The sequence below is a fragment of the Oncorhynchus keta genome, chromosome 12 (genome assembly GCF_023373465.1).
Source record: "Oncorhynchus keta strain PuntledgeMale-10-30-2019 chromosome 12, Oket_V2, whole genome shotgun sequence".
Classification (NCBI taxonomy): domain Eukaryota; kingdom Metazoa; phylum Chordata; class Actinopteri; order Salmoniformes; family Salmonidae; genus Oncorhynchus; species Oncorhynchus keta.
In genome coordinates, this window is record NC_068432.1 from 52,791,649 (window position 1) to 52,810,509 (window position 18,861).

Genomic DNA, 18,861 nt, shown 5'->3' on the forward strand with positions numbered 1-18,861 from the left:
AACACATTTCGTCGACGGTTTGCGAGAACGAATGTTCATGGATCCATGTAACAAATGTTTCAACGTACCTTTCGCAAACTATTATATTTGCACGGTGCTTCTTCGCTTCCTTGTGAGGATGGCTGACTTGTCTGTCGTGGACAGTGATCACAGACACTCTCTAGAAGAGTGGACGATCCAACACGGTCCTAGTGCCGATGGGACTCTTTGCGCTGTCGCTTCACATTCAACAGGTTACCTGTCCCACCCAATGGTCCCGAACTACACTCATAACCATAAAACACACCGAGAATATCACTGCAGAATCAGATAGATAGGTTCTTTAACACAGTGGAAGTATGGAGATAAACCTCCGACATAATGATTTGAGCGTTCACAATAGATTTGTAGTTGTAAACACAATTTGCAAGTGTGTAAATGAGTTGTAAACATGAAAGAATCGTTTGTAGTTGTAAACACATTCTCAAACGTGTAACTGATGAGTTGTGAACATGAAGAAAAAAAAACATTTGTAGTTGTAATCGTATTTGCAAACGTGTAAGTTAATATTTGCCAGGAATAATTGCACCTGCACATGTCAATTTCGCGCAATCATTATTTTGACAGTACTTTAGCGCCCTACTGTGACAACAATATTTGCACATGTGCAAACAGCCATTTGCAAACAAAGAGAGGGAGAAATCACATGATTTCTCTATAGGGGGGCCTGCGTTGACATGTGATTTCTATAGGAGGGCCCGCGTTGACATGTGATTTCTATAGGGGGGCCCGCGTTGACATGTGATTTCTATAGGGGGGCCCGCGTTGACATGTGATTTCTATAGGGGGGCCCGCGTTGACATGTGATTTCTATAGGAGGGCCGGCGTTGACATGTGATTTCTATAGGAGGGCCGGCGTTGACATGTGATTTCTATAGGAGGCCCCTTGTTGACATGTGATTTCTATAGGGGGGCCCGCGTTGACATGTGATTTCTATAGGAGGCCCGCGTTGACATGTGATTTCTATAGGAGGGCCGGCGTTGACATGTGATTTCTATAGGAGGGCCCGCGTTGACATGTGATTTCTATAGGAGGGCCCGCGTTGACATGTGATTTCTATAGGGGGGCCCGCGTTGACATGTGATTTCTATAGGGGGGCCCGCGTTGACATGTGATTTCTATAGGAGGGCCGGCGTTGACATGTGATTTCTATAGGAGGGCCCGCGTTGACATGTGATTTCTATAGGAGGGCCGGCGTTGACATGTGATTTCTATATAGGGGGGCCGGCGTTGACATGTGATTTCTATAGGAGGGCCAGCGTTGACATGTGATTTCTATAGGGGGGCCCGCGTTGACATGTGATTTCTATATAGGGGGGCCGGCGTTGACATGTGATTTCTATAGGGGGCCGGCGTTGACATGTGATTTCTATAGGAGGCCCCTTGTTGACATGTGATTTCTATAGGGGGGCCGGCGTTGACATGTGATTTCTATAGGGGGGCCCGCGTTGACATGTGATTTCTATAGGAGGGCCCGCGTTGACATGTGATTTCTATAGGAGGGCCCGCGTTGACATGTGATTTCTATAGGAGGGCCGGCGTTGACATGTGATTTCTATAGGGGGGCCCGCGTTGACATGTGATTTCTATAGGGGGGCCGGCGTTGACATGTGATTTCTATAGGGGGCCGGCGTTGACATGTGATTTCTATAGGAGGGCCCGCGTTGACATGTGATTTCTATAGGGGGGCCCGCATTGACATGTGATTTCTATAGGGGGGCCCGTTTTTTTTCACCCGACCGCCTGAACAAATGTTCTTAATAAGTGTTATAAGACCATCAGACAGGTCCTGAGTTTCAACTTCGGGGAACTTGATTATTTTATATGTGTGTGTTATACATGTGTTATGTACATTTTCCGTTTCATTTCGATAACATGTTCTAAAAACTATTGTCATGGTTAATTATACAAATCTTAATTAAAATAAAATCAGATATAGCCTATAACTCAGAGATAGCCTATATCTCAGAGATAGCCTATAACTCAGAGATAGCCTATAACTCAGAGATAGCCTATATAGGCCAATGCAGCAGTAGGCCTATAACTCAGAGATAGCCTATAACTCAGAGATAGCCTATAACTCAGAGATAGCCTATGACTCAGAGATAGCCTATAACTCAGAGATAGCCTATAACTCAGAGATAGCCTATGACTCAGAGATAGCCTATAACTCAGAGATAGCCTATAACTCAGAGATAGCCTATAACTCAGAGATAGCCTATAACTCAGAGATAGCCTATAACTCAGAGATAGCCTATGACTCAGAGATAGCCTATAACTCAGAGATAGCCTATGACTCAGAGATAGCCTATAACTCAGAGATAGCCTATGACTCAGAGATAGCCTATGACTCAGAGATAGCCTATGACTCAGAGATAGCCTATAACTCAGAGATAGCCTATAACTCAGAGATAGCCTATAACTCAGAGATAGCCTATGACTCAGAGATAGCCTATAACTCAGAGATAGCCTATAACTCAGAGATAGCCTATATAGGCCAATGCAGCAGTAGACCCATAACTTCCATCGTCAACTAAGTAAAATACATAGGCCTAAAGCCAACCAATTAAAACAGTAAAAATATCCTGATGAAAATTGCAAGTTCTTTCAATCTCATTCATCTCTCTACTCCTCCACCAGTCTGCCTCCCTTTCTATCTGTCTTGATTTGAGCTATTGACTAGAGAAGTGCAACATTGTATCAACTCAGCAGGTTATCAGGACGCACGGAACCCCACGCGCTCACACGAAGCACTCCAAACAAAACACAATGAAGAAAATGACAACACTCCAAAATGATGGTTATGAAATAAAAACTCCTAAATGATTGTTATGAAACAAACCAACACTTGTTTCTCACAAGTGTATCAGGTTGTGAACTCCGCAAACAACGTTTCCACCCCGAGAATGAGAACTGTAAATGACTGTAAAAAAATGCGTTAACAGAAATGAATGTAACCAAATGACATGGATTAACGGTACATTTACTAGCCTACTGGTGGCATATGTAATGGGGAATTTATATGTAAAAATAATCATTTAACTATCAAAGGGCAAACCATTCACACAATGAAACAATGAATGTGCAATAATTAACGGGGAGACGGCGGACACGTTCTGGAGAGCTGAGTGCATGCATTCTTTAGAGTAATGTCCATATCTTCACCACACAGCCCTCCTCTTCTTCTTTTCTCAACTTTTTAATTTATACTGCCCAAGTTACTCGCTTTCCAAATAGACATATGCCTTTGCACTTATGATTTAGAAACAATTCCCAGCTATTTAAAAACAAAAAAATAATAATCCTCTGTGGCTAAATCAAGCTCTCTGGTAAAGTCTTCTGTATTATTTTAATTAGACAGGAGTAATTATATCATTTTGGGCAAAACATCAATTTACTTTAGGGGAAGTCAGCATCCGAACAGTGCACTGTGCACTGTTCACCCGCAAACGTTCCTTTCTAAATCGCAAGTGGCTGAAACCAGAGATCTGTTTAAAAATAACGAGATGCTCACGTCTCCGCCATAATCGTAGGCAGTCATTGTAAATAAGATTTAGTTCATAACTGACTTGCCTAGTTAACTAAAAGTTAAATAAAAAACAAACAAAAATCAATGCGAGTCGTTGTCCCGAAGGTGGGAGTCGACAGACTTTGGTCTGCATATTTTCCCCATAGAAAACGCATTGGGTTTATTCAGGACAGAAAAGGTATGACCTGCCATACTTCCCTTTGTTCAGACAGCATCAGATAGATGGTCTACACATAAGGAAACAGAGGGGCGCTGTTTTTCGCTCGCTTGGATGCTTTAATCTGAGATTAATGCGTCTTTCTGACAGCGCGTGTAAATGATCAATATTTCAATATTTAATTTGGACCGGAAAGGAAGTAAGGTAGGGCGGGCCAGGACCCCTACGGTCCGCCCATAACACCGGCCCTGGTTGGCTGTAATGGAATAAATATCTTTATTTTATGGCTATGTAGCAAGATTTCTTTCATCATTGTATTATGTTTTTGGAAGCTGTGAGCCAGGTCATCGTTATGAAAGTTGGTCTTCGTCACTATTTGGACGAAATTCACCAAATTCACATAGAAATTAGAGTTTATTTTCTGCACTTTCTTTTTTTGCTTCTTTTTACTTCCGTTTTTTTTTTGTAAACCAGCTGAAAATATACTCCATAAAAAATATAAATGCAACATGCAACACTTTAAAATATTTTACTGAGTTACAGTTCATATATGGAAATCAGTCAATTAAAATAAATTAATTAGGCCCTAATCTATGGATTTCACATGAATGGGAATACAGATATAAATCTGTTGATCATAGATAGCTATTTAGTAAAAAGTAGGGGTGTGGATCAAAAAACCAGTCAGTATCTGGGGTGACCACCATTTGCCTCATATTTGCGGGAACTCGAACACGCTGTCGTACACGTCGATCCAGAGCATCCCGAACATGCTCAATGGGTGACATGTCTGGTGAGTATGCAGGCCATGGAAGAACTGGGACATTTTCAGCTTCCAGGAATTGTGTTGAGGTGATGGCGGCGGATGACTGGCACGACCATGACCCTCGGGATCTTGTCACGGTATCTCTGTGCATTCAAATGGTCATCGATGAAATGCAACTGTGTTCGTCGTCCATAGCTTATGCCTACTCATACCATAAACCCACTGCCACGGTGAGGCACTCTGTTCACAACGTTGACATCAGCAAACCATACACATGGTCTGTGGTTGTGAGGCCGGTTGGACGTACTGCCAAATTCTCTAAAATGACGTTGGAGGCGGCTTATGGTAGAGAAATAAACTTTAAATTCTCTGGAAACAGCTCAGGTGGACATTCCTGCAGTCAGCATGCCAATTGCACACTCCCTCAAAACTTGAGACATCTGTGGCATTGTGTTGTGTGAAGAAACTGCACATTTTAGAGTGGCCTTTAATTGTCCCCTGCACAAGGTGCACCTGTGTAGTGATCATGCTGTTTAATCAGTTTGTTGATATGCCACACCTGTCAGGTGGATGGATTATCTTGGCAAAGGAGAAATGCTCACTAACAGGGATGTAAACCAATTTGTTCACAACATTTCAGAGAAATAAGCTTTTGTGTGACTATGGAATATTTCTGAGATCTTATATTTCAGCTCATGAAACATGGCACCAACACTTTACATATTGTGTTTATATATTTGTTCAGTGTACATGATTTTGGTTATGGAAACTATATTTCACAGCGGTTTAGATGGTATAATGATTCTCTACACCAGGGATGGGCAAACTCAGTTTGGGGGGGGGGACGATGACGACGACTCAGTTTGGGGGGACGATGACGACGACTCAGTTTGGGGGGGGACGACTCAGTTTGGGGGGACGATGACGATGACTCAGTTTGGGGGGACGATGACGACGACTCAGTTTGGGGGGACGATGACGACGACTCAGTTTGGGGGACGATGACGACGACTCAGTTTGGGGGACGATGACGACGACTCAGTTTGGGGGACGATGACGACGACTCAGTTTGGGGGACGATGACGACGACTCAGTTTGGGGGGACGATGACGACGACTCAGTTTGGGGGACGATGACGACGACTCAGTTTGGGGGGACGATGACGACGACTCAGTTTGGGGGACGATGACGACGACTCAGTTTGGGGGACGATGACGACGACTCAGTCGGGGTCTCAACTTACTGTTGAGAGTCAGAATAATAGAATGCACAAGGTGCAATTTCTAAATGTGTTTGTGCATCAGCGGTCACTCAATTATCTCATGTCAGCAACATTGTTTTAGATGGGTAAGTTAGTCTAGCAGCCAGCTATCTAAACGTGTAGTAAGCATGGGCGCCACATCAGTTATCCTATTAACTGCATACATTTGCCTCCACCCTATAGCAAAATAGGTAGAATTGCAGGAAATTAGTTGTAAAACTGCACATTTGTCTCTCTGCCCCATGGCAAAATGAGTAGAATTGCATGAAATTAGATATAAAATTGTAAAATCTCTCTGCGACATGGCAAAATGAGTAGAATTACAGATAATAAGCGATACACACAGATATGCATTGAGAAACATGAGATAATAAGCGATACACACAGATATGCATTGCCAAACAACGCTACTGACACATTCTGGTTTGGAGTATTTTAACAAGGCTGAGTGTGGCAGTAGCGTTGCAGTGTGAACAAAAAAATAAATAAAGAGATTGACAGGAGACACTCTTTGCAGAGGTGCTAAGTAAATGTGGGCAGGCAAACATTTCAAAATCCTACTTGATGTGTCTGAGATTTTAGAATGAAAAAAAAAGAACTCTAGAACTTAGAGATTTTAGAATGAAAAAAAAAAAAAGAACTCTAGAACTCTAAAAAGGTTCCTTCTAGAACTTAGCCGGCCGGATGTTCCGGGTTTCCAGATGAAATTTAAAGACAGACTTCGAGGAGACTTACACTTTTGGACGTTACCAAGGCAACACGCCATCTTAACTCCTCCTCCACATTTACTCTATTTATAAAAATAGTTGTAAAGAAAAGCTCTTCCGAATAGTGTTTTGTTTGTTGTTGTTATTCTGGTCAATACAGGTATGTCGGGCAGTGATTCCCAAACTCAGGGCACGTTTGGGCTTTTTTGCCCTAACATTACACAGCTGATTCAAATGAACAAAGCGTGATGATTAGTTCATTATTTGAAGCAGCTGTGTAGTGCTATGATAAGTTATTTATAACCTAATAGGGTTATTCTGTTGTCCCCATTGGAGAACCCTTTTTGGTTCCAGGTAGAACCCTTTTGGGTCACATGTAAAGACCCAAACCAAAAAAAAGGTTCTCCCTGGAACCAAAAAAAAATAAGTTATCCTCTGGGGACAACCGAAGAACCCTTTTGAAAGCCTGTTTTCTAAGAGTACATGCAGGGCACAGCCAAGACCCCCACTTAGCATTTTATTTACGTAATATGATGACAAGCCTTGTCCCAAATCACTGCATAACAAGCAAAGACTATGCACATCATCATGACACTTACACACAGATCATGTAGAGCTTGGGCAAATCAGCATCAACTTAAAAAAAAAAAAAAACAGATATAACTTTATTGGTTCTTATGATAATGATGATGATGATTATGATGATGACGATGATGTCAGCTCATTACAGATTACATGACAGATGCTGCAGTTTTGATTTGAAGATTTGATTTGAAAATCATGCATTGAACCACTGTTACAGGCTAAAAAAAAATAGGATATATGTGTTGTCTTAATGTCACACCGTGGAAAGCTGTTTATTCTCTGTGTTGGTTTGGATATATGTGTTTGTAAGTCGCTCTGGATAAGAGCGTCTGCTAAATGACTTAAATGTAAATGTAATGTGTTGTCTTAATGTCACACCGTGGAAAGCTGTTTATTCTCTGTGTTGGTTTGGGGCGTGATAGTGATGAGGGTGGGTCATCTAGGTGTATTGTATTTCTATGATTGGGGATCATATTTAGGTAGCCATTTTCCCCATTGTTAGTTGTGGGATCTTGTCTACAGTTAGTTGCGTATTGTGCACACCAGTAGCGTCACGTTTCCTTTGTGCTTTTTTGTGTTTGTTTTGATGAGTTTCGATTTATTAAAAATATGTGGAACTCTACGCACGCTGTGCCTTGGTCCAATCATTACGACGAACGTAGAGCTTGCTAGCACGTAGGACACACCGATTGGTGTCACCTCATTAGTCAGCTTGTCTTACACCTGTGCTGGTTGCCTTCTCGTTAGTTGGAAGGTGTTTCACCTGTGTTGGCCCAGGTGCTATTTTAGAGTGTCTGGCCCAGTGCTCCAGTTGTCTGGACAGACGTGAAGGGTCGACACCTTTAGTTGTATTGATATATGTGGAGGGTCAATGCCTTTAGTTGTATTGATATATGTGGAGGGTCAATGCCTTTAGTTGTATTGATAGATGTGGAGGGTCAACAACTTTAATTGTATTGATAGATGTCAACTCCTTTAGTTGTATTGATAGATGTGGAGGGTCAACTCCTTTAGTTATATTGATAGATGTGGAGGGTCAACTCCTTTAGTTGTATTGATAGATGTGGAGGGTCAACTCCTTTAGTTGTATTGATAGATGTGGAGGGTCAACTCCTTTAGTTATATTGATAGATGTGGAGGATTAACCTCTTTTAGTTGGCTCTCCTTATTTTGATTTCTAGACAAACCATCCTTTATCTAATTTTGGTTTGCTCCGCCTTTTTGGTTTGCTTCCTGTCTTTAAGATTGATGTGGGTTTTTCTTTTGTTTGCCTCTACTTAGGCAAATTTAGTGGCCACTCATGGTGGGTGTCTTAGGTCCCAGTTGTTGTTGCTATGCAAATTTCAGTGGACACACCCATGAGTATCTTTCAGAACCTCTCCTAAAAACCCCTTCCTGAGTGGACCAGAGGATGAAAATAAGAGATTTTACGACAAGATGAAACATAAACTACAGACATTTCTTTTTAATTAATAAAATAAATAAAAAAACAAGTTTCCATGACAACAAAAACGGTATGTGGAGAAACAATGAATATTCAAATCCGTGCATGCACACATTTTACTGTGTTTATTAATGTCTGAGGCTATACAGCCACATTTTACTGTGTTTATTAATGTCTGAGGCTATACAGCAACATTTTACTGTGTTTATTAATGTCTGAGGCTATACAGCAACATTTTACTGTGTTTATTAATGTCTGAGGCTATACAGCCACATTTTACTGTGTTTATTAATGTCTGAGGCTATACAGCCACATTTTACTGTGTTTATTAATGTCTGAGGCTATACAGCCACATTTTACTGTGTTTATTAATGTCTGAGGCTATACAGCCACATTTTACTGTGTTTTTTAATGTCTGAGGCTATACAGCCACATTTTACTGTGTTTATTAATGTCTGAGGCTATACAGCCACATTTTACTGTGTTTATTAATGTCTGAGGCTATACAGCCACATTTTACTGTGTTTATTAATGTCTGAGGCTAGACAGCAACATTTTACTGTGTTTATTAATGTCTGAGGCTATACAGCAACATTTTACTGTGCTTATTAATGTCTGAGGCTATACAGCCACATTTTACTGTGTTTATTAATGTCTGAGGCTATACAGCAACATTTTACTGTGTTTATTAATGTCTGAGGCTATACAGCCACATTTTACTGTGTTTATTAATGTCTGAGGCTATACAGCAACATTTTACTGTGTTTATTAATGTCTGAGGCTATACAGCAACATTTTACTGTGTTTATTAATGTCTGAGGCTATACAGCAACATTTTACTGTGCTTATTAATGTCTGAGGCTATACAGCCACATTTTACTGTGTTTATTAATGTCTGAGGCTATACAGCCACATTTTACTGTGCTTATTAATGTCTGAGGCTATACAGCAACATTTTACTGTGCTTATTAATGTCTGAGGCTATACAGCAACATTTTACTGTGTTTATTAATGTCTGAGGCTATACAGCCACATTTTACTGTGTTTATTAATGTCTGAGGCTATACAGCCACATTTTACTGTGTTTATTAATGTCTGAGGCTATACAGCCACATTTTACTGTGTTTATTAATGTCTGAGGCTATACAGCCACATTTTACTGTGTTTATTAATGTCTGAGGCTATACAGCCACATTTTACTGTGTTTATTAATGTCTGAGGCTATACAGCCACATTTTACTGTGTTTATTAATGTCTGAGGCTATACAGCCACATTTTACTGTGTTTATTAATGTCTGAGGCTATACAGCAACATTTTACTGTGCTTATTAATGTCTGAGGCTATACAGCCACATTTTACTGTGTTTATTAATGTCTGAGGCTATACAGCAACATTTTACTGTGTTTATTAATGTCTGAGGCTATACAGCAACATTTTACTGTGTTTATTAATGTCTGAGGCTATACAGCCACATTTTACTGTGTTTATTAATGTCTGAGGCTATACAGCCACATTTTACTGTGCTTATTAATGTCTGAGGCTATACAGCAACATTTTACTGTGTTTATTAATGTCTGAGGCTATACAGCCACATTTTACTGTGTTTATTAATGTCTGAGGCTATACAGCCACATTTTACTGTGTTTATTAATGTCTGAGGCTATACAGCCACATTTTACTGTGCTTATTAATGTCTGAGGCTATACAGCAACATTTTACTGTGTTTATTAATGTCTGAGGCTATACAGCCACATTTTACTGTGTTTATTAATGTCTGAGGCTATACAGCCACATTTTACTGTGTTTATTAATGTCTGAGGCTATACAGCCACATTTTACTGTGTTTATTAATGTCTGAGGCTATACAGCCACATTTTACTGTGTTTATTAATGTCTGAGGCTATACAGCCACATTTTACTGTGTTTATTAATGTCTGAGGCTATACAGCCACATTTTACTGTGTTTATTAATGTCTGAGGCTATACAGCCACATTTTACTGTTCACTCTGCTATTGAAGCAGAAAAATTGGATCCCAAAATGTACCTTGACATGCCACATCTCACACCTGTGCATTCCCTTATAAACCTCTCTGTGCCTCTTAACTCCAATGTGAAAGCAGTGCTGTGCAGAGAGTATTGCAATCAGTTAAATGGTTGTTTTTCTTTTGGGGGTCCCTGTTACATGTTCATGGGAAGGCTCTAGCTAATGGATTTTAGATCTAAAGAGACCTCCCTTCATTAATATAGGATAGGCCTAATATACTGTACTGTAGTGGGGGAAATTGATGTGATTCATGGTTCAGTACAGAGTACCGTAGGAGGAAAGCATATCACATTGACTTTCTCCCAAATTGCACCCTATTCCCTACATGGGGCCCTGGTTAAAAGAAGTGCACCAGACAATGAATAGGGTACCATTTGGGACACATCCATGGTTCAGTACAGAGAAGAAGGAAAAGATAATTTAATTATTCATAGCTGTGTTCATAGATAATAACATTTCACTAGAACAAACAGGAGAGAAAGACATTGCCAGGAACGATCAGCACTTCAGGGTTATAATCATGTTTGATTTGCAACAGTCTACACCCCTAGCAGCATGCTGTGACAACACACAAGGCCTTCACATCTATCCAGGGAAAGAAATTAAATGGAGGCTATACAGTCTCTTCTGCAAACTGTGTTTATTAATGTCTGAGGCTATACAGCCTCTTGTGGACACTGTGTTTATTCATGTCTGAGGCTATACAGCCTCTTGTGGACACTGTATTTATTAATGTCTGAGGCTATACAGCCTCTTCTGCAAACTGTGTTTATTAATGTCTGAGGCTATACATTCTCTTCTGGACACTGTGTTTATTAGTGTCTGAGGCTATACATTCTCTTCTGGACACTGTGTTTATTAGTGTCTGAGGCTATACATTCTCTTCTGCAAACTGTGTTTTTTAATGTGTGAGGCTAGGCTATACAGCCTCTTGTGGACACTGTTTATTAGAGTCTGCTCTCCTTTTTCTTTCCCCTTCTCCTATCATCACAATGATCCACGTACCAAATGTCACACTATTCCCTATATAGTGCACTACTTTAGACCAGAGCCCTATGGAACCCTATTCCCTATATAGTGCACTACTTTAGACCAGAGCCCTATGGAACCCTATTCCCTATATAGTGCACTACTTTAGACCAGAGCCCTATGGAACCCCATTCCCTATATATAGTGCACTACTTTAGACCAGAGCCCTATGGAACCCTATTCCCTATATAGTGCACTACTTTAGACCAGAGCCCTATGGAACCCTATTCCCTATATAGTGTACTACTTTTGACCAGAGCCCTATGGAACCCTATTCCCTATGCAGTGCACTATATAGGGAATACGGTGTCATTTGGGACAAAACATATGACAGGGAAGCATCGTGCCTACAGGGAAGCATCACGCTCGGGAGAATGCCCTGCACTGACAGTGCCTGAAGATCTACCCGTCTGATCAGTTTGCAACTTAGTTATAGGATTTAATAATTCTATTGGGGACAATTGATCAGTTTGAGAAACATCAAGATCGGTCCATTTTCATGTATTTATAACATGTTACCTACCTCCTGTACATTAGAAATGAGCTCCATATTTACTTACTGCAGCGACAGGTCAGTGCACGGTAGTCTATTACTATAATACATATTACAGTCCGATGTTTGCTGTGAATGTGCCCTCTAGTGGAGCCCGCGAGGACGCGGAAATGTCCTTCCTGCCACGTGACGTCACACGAATTCGATCACATGACAACCTCGGAGAAAAAGAAAACAGGAAATATTTCAGCCTGCGTTTTCACTTTGGTAAGTTTTACACTATAAATTCAGTGTTAATACATTTTTGATTTGACTATTACCAAGATAGTTACTTATGAAACAGTAAAATACACTAAGCGCTCATCGTATTTTTGACTTGTTGAAAAATCGCCACTCTTCTAACCAAACAAGCACCTCTCTTGTTTAGCTAGAAATGGGCTCCTGCAAGCATCCTGTCTAGGCAGAAAAGCAACGCCCTCTTCTAGCTATGCAATTTGAAGAAGTAAACGATTGTAATGATTATTTATGTGTACATTAATAATTAGCGTGCAGTTATATTTTCTCTGTTTTCTTTCGTGTTTATTACTTGACTTACACGTGAATGGTCCTCCTGTAGCTCTGTTGGTAGAGCATTGCCATTGCAACGCGAGGATGGTGGGTTCGGTCCCCGTGATCACTCATACGTTACATGTGCATTGCTTGCTAAAATGCCTGTCTCACCGATAGAGTGAAGCATTTTGGTACACCATTCATTTCCAATGGCACGCGGCGTTCTGTGTGGTGCATAACTTGGATTTATCAAACTGTGTGCGTGAACGGCTTGACAGAAATGGTAGCGGAAGGTGAATGTAAAACTGTCGGTGTGATCTAGGTGTACATGCGCAAAACGGTACGCAGCGTCGGCTGGATATGTTTACAACAACAGTTCAACATTCACCTTCTGCTACCGTTTCTGTCGAGCCGTCTACAGCACACAGTTTGACGTATTACGTGAGATAAATCCAACGTCCCCACCACACGGAACGCAATGCTGCAAGGAAAACGCAGCGTTTCATTGGAAAGGGATGTACTTCTGGTGGACCATAACGCAATGTCTGTGTGATCGAGGAGTAAGGTGCTTTATACATTATTAACCCGATCCATGTGTAACTCTGTGTTGTCTGTTCACACTGCTATGCTTTATCTTGGCCAGGTCGCAGTTGCAAATGAGAACTTGTTCTCAACTAGCCTACCTGGTTAAATAAAGGTGAAATAAAAAAATAAAATAAAAAACACCGTTGTGTGTCATGTTGCTCTGACAGGGAGAGAGAAAGATGGGGTCAGCTGTCGAGAGGACGGATGAACATGTCCGAGAGTACTTGATATATCGTGGTTTCACCGGCACACTGAAGCACCTCGACTCTGATATGAAAGCAGACAAGGAGAAAGGATTCAGAGTATGTATAAAACAGTGTATTTGAAGTCATTAACCATCCAGGTAAAACGCACAACAGCAGTAGCTTGTTCTCAGCGTTGTCAAAACAGCACAAACAGATGTGTGACCAGGCTATAGCAGTTGCTTATAGCCTTGTTACTCTGACCGATATAGACAGGTGAGAAGTTAGATCTTTGTATGTACACTATATATACAAAAGTATGTGGACCCCCCCCCCTATTCAAATGAGTGGATTTGGCTATTTCAGCCACACCTGTTGCTGACAGGTGTATAAAATCGAGCACACAGCCATGCAATCTCCATAGACAAACATTGACAGTAGAACGGCCTTACTGAAGAGCTCAGTGACTTTCAATGCGGCACCGTCTTAGGATGCCACCTTTCCAACAAGTCAGTTCGTCAAATGTCTACCCTGCTAGAGCCGCCCCCCGGCCAACTGTAAGTGCTGTTATTGTGAAGTGGAAACGTCTAGGAGCAACAACGGCTCAGACGCGAAGTGGTAGGCCACACAAGCTCACAGAACGGGACCGCTGAAAAGCGTTTAAAAATTGTCAGAGCTCAGTTGCAACACTCACTACCGAGTTCCAAACTGCCTCTGGAAGCAACGTCAGCACAATAACTGTTCATCTGGAGCATAATGAAATGGGTTTCCATGGCAGAGCAGCCGCACACAAGCCTAAGATCACCATGCGCAATGCCAAGCGTCGGGTGGAGTGGTGTAACGCTCGCCGCCATTGGACTCTGGAGCAGTGGAAACACGTTCTCTGGAGTGTTGAATCACGCTTCACCATCTGGCAGTCTGACGGATGAATCTGGGTTTGGCGGATGACAGGAGAACACTACCTGCCCGGATGTTTAGTGCCAACTGTAAAGTTTGGTGGAGGAGGAATAATGGTCTGGGGTTGTTTTTAGTGGTTCGGGCCCCTTAGTTCCAGTGAAGGGAAATCTTAACAGTACAGCATACAATTACATTCTAGGTGATTCTGTACTTCCATTTTTGTGGAAACAGTTTGGGGGAATTCCCTTTCCTGTTTCAGCATGACAATGCCCACGTGCACAAAGCGAGGTCCATATAGAAATGTTTTTTCAAGATCAGTGTGGAAGATCTTGACTGGCCTGCACAGAGCTCTGACCTCAACCCCATCGAACACCTTTGGGATGAATTGGAACGCAGACTGCGAGCCAGGCCTAATCACCCAACCTCAATGCCAGACCTCACTAATGTTCTTGTGGCTGAATGGAAGCAAGTCCCTGCAGCAATGTTCCAACATCTAGTGGAAAGCCTTCCCAGTAGAGTGGAGGCTGTTATAGCAGCAATGTTCCAACATCTAGTGGAAAGCCTTCCCAGAAGAGTGGAGGCTGTTATAGCAGCAATGTTCCAACATCTAGTGGAAAGCCTTCCCAGAAGAGTGGAGGCTGTTATAGCAGCAATGTTCCAACATCTAGTGGAAAGCCTTCCCAGAAGAGTGGAGGCTTTTATAGCAGCAATGGGAGGACCAACTCCATATTAATGTCCATGATTTTGGAATGAGATGTTTGAAGAGCAAGTATCCACACACTTTTGGCCATGTAGTGTTTATGTATATACCAGAGGAGGCATCTGAGGGGAGGACGGCCCATTATAATGCCTGGAATGGAGTCAATGGACTGGAGTCTACCACATGGAAACCATGGTAACCATGTGTTTGATGTCTTTGACTCCAGTCCAGCCAATATAATGAGCCGTTCTCAGATGCCTCCTCTGGTATATACAGTACCAGTCAAAAGTTTGGACACACCTACTCATTCAAGGGTTTAATGAAGACATCAAAACTATGAAATAACACATATGGAATCATGCAGTAACCAAAAAAAGTGTTAAACAAATCAAAATGTATTTTATATTTGAGATCCTTCAAAGTAGCCATTCTTTGCCTTGATGACAGCTTTGCACACTCTTGGCATTTTCTCAACCAGCTTCATGAGGTAGTCACCTGGAATACTTTTCCAACAGTCTTGAAGAAGTTCCCACATATGCTGAGCACTTGTTTGCTGCTTTTCCTTCACTCTGCGGTCCAACTCATCCCAAACCATCTCAATTGGGTTGAGGTCAGGTGACTGTGGAGGACAGGTCATCTGATGCATCACTCTCCTCGGTCAAATAGCCCTTACACAGCCTGGAGGTGTGTTTTGGGTCATTGTCCTGTTGACAAACAAAGATAGTCCCACTAAGCGCAAACCATATGGGATGGCGTATCGCTGCAGAATGCCGTGGTAGCCATGCTGGTTAAGAGTGCCTTGAATTCTAAATAAATCACAGACGGTGTCACCAGCAAAACACCATCACACCTCCTCCTCCATGCTTCACGGTGGGAAATACACGTGTGGAGATCATCTGATGGTCATCGCCTACTTTGCGTCTCACACTTCTTTGGTTACTACATGATTCCGTGTGTTATTACATAGTGTTGATGTCTTCACTATTATTCTACAATGTAGAAAATAGTCAAACTAAAGAAAAACCCTGGAATGAGTAGGTGTGTCCAAACTTTTGACTGGTACTATATATATATACACACACACACACACACACACACGAGGTGCTTGTCAAAAACCTTTTGTTGTGTGTTTTTATCCCAGGTCAAACTTTAAATTATGTCTAATTATATTTCACTTCATAATATTTAAGCTAGAAAGCCTGAGTGGGTGTGGTATATGGCCAAGGACTGGTCTTAGGCACGACGCAACGCGGAGTGCCTGTACATAGCCCTTAGCCGTGGTATATTGGCCATATACCACAAACCCCCGAGGTGCCTTATTGCTATTATAATCTGGTTACCAAAGTAATTTTGAACAGCAAAAAATAAATGTTACGTCATACCCGTGTTATACGGGCTGATATACCACTGCTTTCAGCCAATCAGCATTCAGGGCTCGAACCACCCGGTTTATAATAAGGTTTATTGGACTATATATATTTTTTTGTTCAGGTGGATAAGATCATTGATCAGCTTCAGCTGTTCATCCAGACCTTTGACCTGAATGGCCTGAAGGACTACTGGGGTTACCTGGACCGTAGGCTGTTCTGTAGACTGGAAGACATCTACAGACCCACAGTCTCCAAACTACGGACCAGTCTCTTCAGATACTACGTTGTTTACACTGTACAGGTGCATATATCCTTCTGTTGTTGTTGTGTTCTTCCTCTTGTTGTTCTTCTCTTGTTACTCAGACATTACGTGTGGATCGCCCAATGGTGTTGAATGATTATTGATATGCATGTGGTTCGTCCAATGGTGTTGACTGATTATTGATATGCATGTGGATCGTCCAATGGTGTTGTCTGATTATTGATATGCATGTGGATCGTCCAATGGTGTTGACTGATTATTGATATGCATGTGGATCGTCCAATGGTGTTGTCTGATTATTGATATGCATGTGGATCGTCCAATGGTGTTGTCTGATTATTGATATGCATGTGGATCGTCCAATGGTGTTGACTGATTATTGATATGCATGTGGATCGTCCAATGGTGTTGTCTGATTATTGATATGCATGTGGATCGTCCAATGGTGTTGTCTGATTATTGATATGCATGTCGATCACCCAATGGTTATTGATAAACATTATGGCCTCTCCCTACCTAACTCCTTCTCTACCTCTCTCCCTCTCTTCATCCCTCTCTCCCTCTCTTCATCCCTCTCTCCCTCTTCATCCCTCCCCCCTCTCTCCCTCTATCTTCATCCCTCTCTCCCTTTCTTCATCCCTCTCTCCCTCTCTTCATCCCTCTCTCCCTCTATCCTCATCCCTCCTCCTTCTCTCCTTCTCTCCTCCTTCTCTCACCTCATCCGTCCTCCTTCTCTCTTCATCCCACCCACCCCCTCCTCTCTCCCCCCTTCTCTACCTCCCTCCCTCCTCCCTCTCTCCTAATCCTTCCTCCATCGCTCCCTCCCTCCTCTCTCGCCCCACTCCTTCTCTACCTACCTCCCCCTTCCCTCCTTTCTCGCCCCACTCCTTCTCTACCTCCCTCCTCTCTCGCCCCACTCCTTCTCTACCTCCCTTTCTCTTTCTCCCTCCAGTTAAAGAACATAGAGAAGACACAGGAGTTTTTCCAGCGTCAGGCTCAGGAGCTGCAGGGCCAGCCGGAGTGGCGTGATTGGTTCATCCTGCCGTTTATGCCTGCCCCCGAGCAGAACCCTTTATTCTCGCCGTACTTCTCCCGTCAGTGGTCTGACACCTTCCTGGTCTCACTGCACAACTTCCTCTCTGTGCTGTTCCAGTGCATGCATATCCTTTTGTTCTGTGGGCAAGACTACAGACACACGATGACTACAGACACACAATGACTACAGACACACCATGACTACAGACACTCTAGACTACAGACACTCTAGACTACAGACACTCTAGACTACAGACACTCTAGACTACAGACACACCATGACTACAGACACTCTAGACTACAGACACACTATGACTACAGTACTGACACTCTAGACTATAGACACTCTAGACTATAGACACTCTAGACTATAGACACTCTAGACTACAGACACACGATGACTACAGACACACGATGACTACAGACACTAGACTACAGACACTCTAGACTACAGACACTCTAGACTACAGACACTCTAGACTACAGACACTCTAGACTACAGACACTCTAGACTACAGACACACTATGACTACAGACACTCTAGACTACAGACACTCTAGACTACAGACACTCTAGACTATAGACACTCAAGACTACAGTACTGACACTCTAGACTACAGACACTCTAGACTATAGACACTCTAGACTATAGACACTCTAGACTATAGACACTCTAGACTATAGACACTCTAGACTACAGACACACGATGACTACAGACACACGATGACTACAGACACACGGTGACTACAGACACTCTAGACTACAGACACTCTAGACTACAGACACTAGACTACAGACACATGATGACTACAGACACACGATGACTACAGACACTCTAGACTACAGACACTCTAGACTACAGACACATGATGACTACAGACACACGATGACTACAGACACTCTAGACTACAGACACTCTAGACCACAGACACTCTAGACTACAGACACACGATGACTACAGACACACGATGACTACAGACACACGATGACTACAGACACGCGATGACTACAGACACGCGATGACTACAGACACGCGATGACTACAGACACACAATGACTACAGACACTCTAGACTACAGACACTCTAGACTACAGACACTCTAGACTACAGACACACAATGACTACAGTACTGACACTCTAGACTATAGACACTCTAGACTACAGTACTGACACTCTAGACTATAGACACTCTAGACTACAGTACTGACACTCTAGACTATAG

The 18,861-nt window shown here is 42.2% G+C and overlaps 2 protein-coding genes across 3 annotated transcripts in view; one reads left to right on the plus strand and one right to left on the minus strand.

The window, feature by feature from the left end:
* Positions 1-256, minus strand: part of LOC127906465 (ras-related protein Rab-27B-like) — a 132,459-nt gene extending 132,203 nt beyond the window's left edge. For both annotated transcript variants that reach the window (XM_052458618.1, XM_052458619.1), the window contains exon 1: positions 69-256. The gene's annotated coding sequence lies outside the window, so the exon portion shown is untranslated. The remainder of the gene's footprint in view (positions 1-68) is intronic.
* An 11,928-nt stretch (positions 257-12,184) lies between these two features.
* wdr91 (WD repeat domain 91) overlaps positions 12,185-18,861 on the plus strand; it is a 62,767-nt gene continuing 56,090 nt past the window's right edge. The window contains exons 1-4 of the mRNA XM_052458616.1: positions 12,185-12,324; positions 13,359-13,493; positions 16,462-16,641; positions 17,555-17,761. Of these exons, the coding sequence (XP_052314576.1) occupies positions 12,193-12,324; positions 13,359-13,493; positions 16,462-16,641; positions 17,555-17,761 (654 nt within the window). The 5' untranslated portion in view covers positions 12,185-12,192. The remainder of the gene's footprint in view (positions 12,325-13,358; positions 13,494-16,461; positions 16,642-17,554; positions 17,762-18,861) is intronic.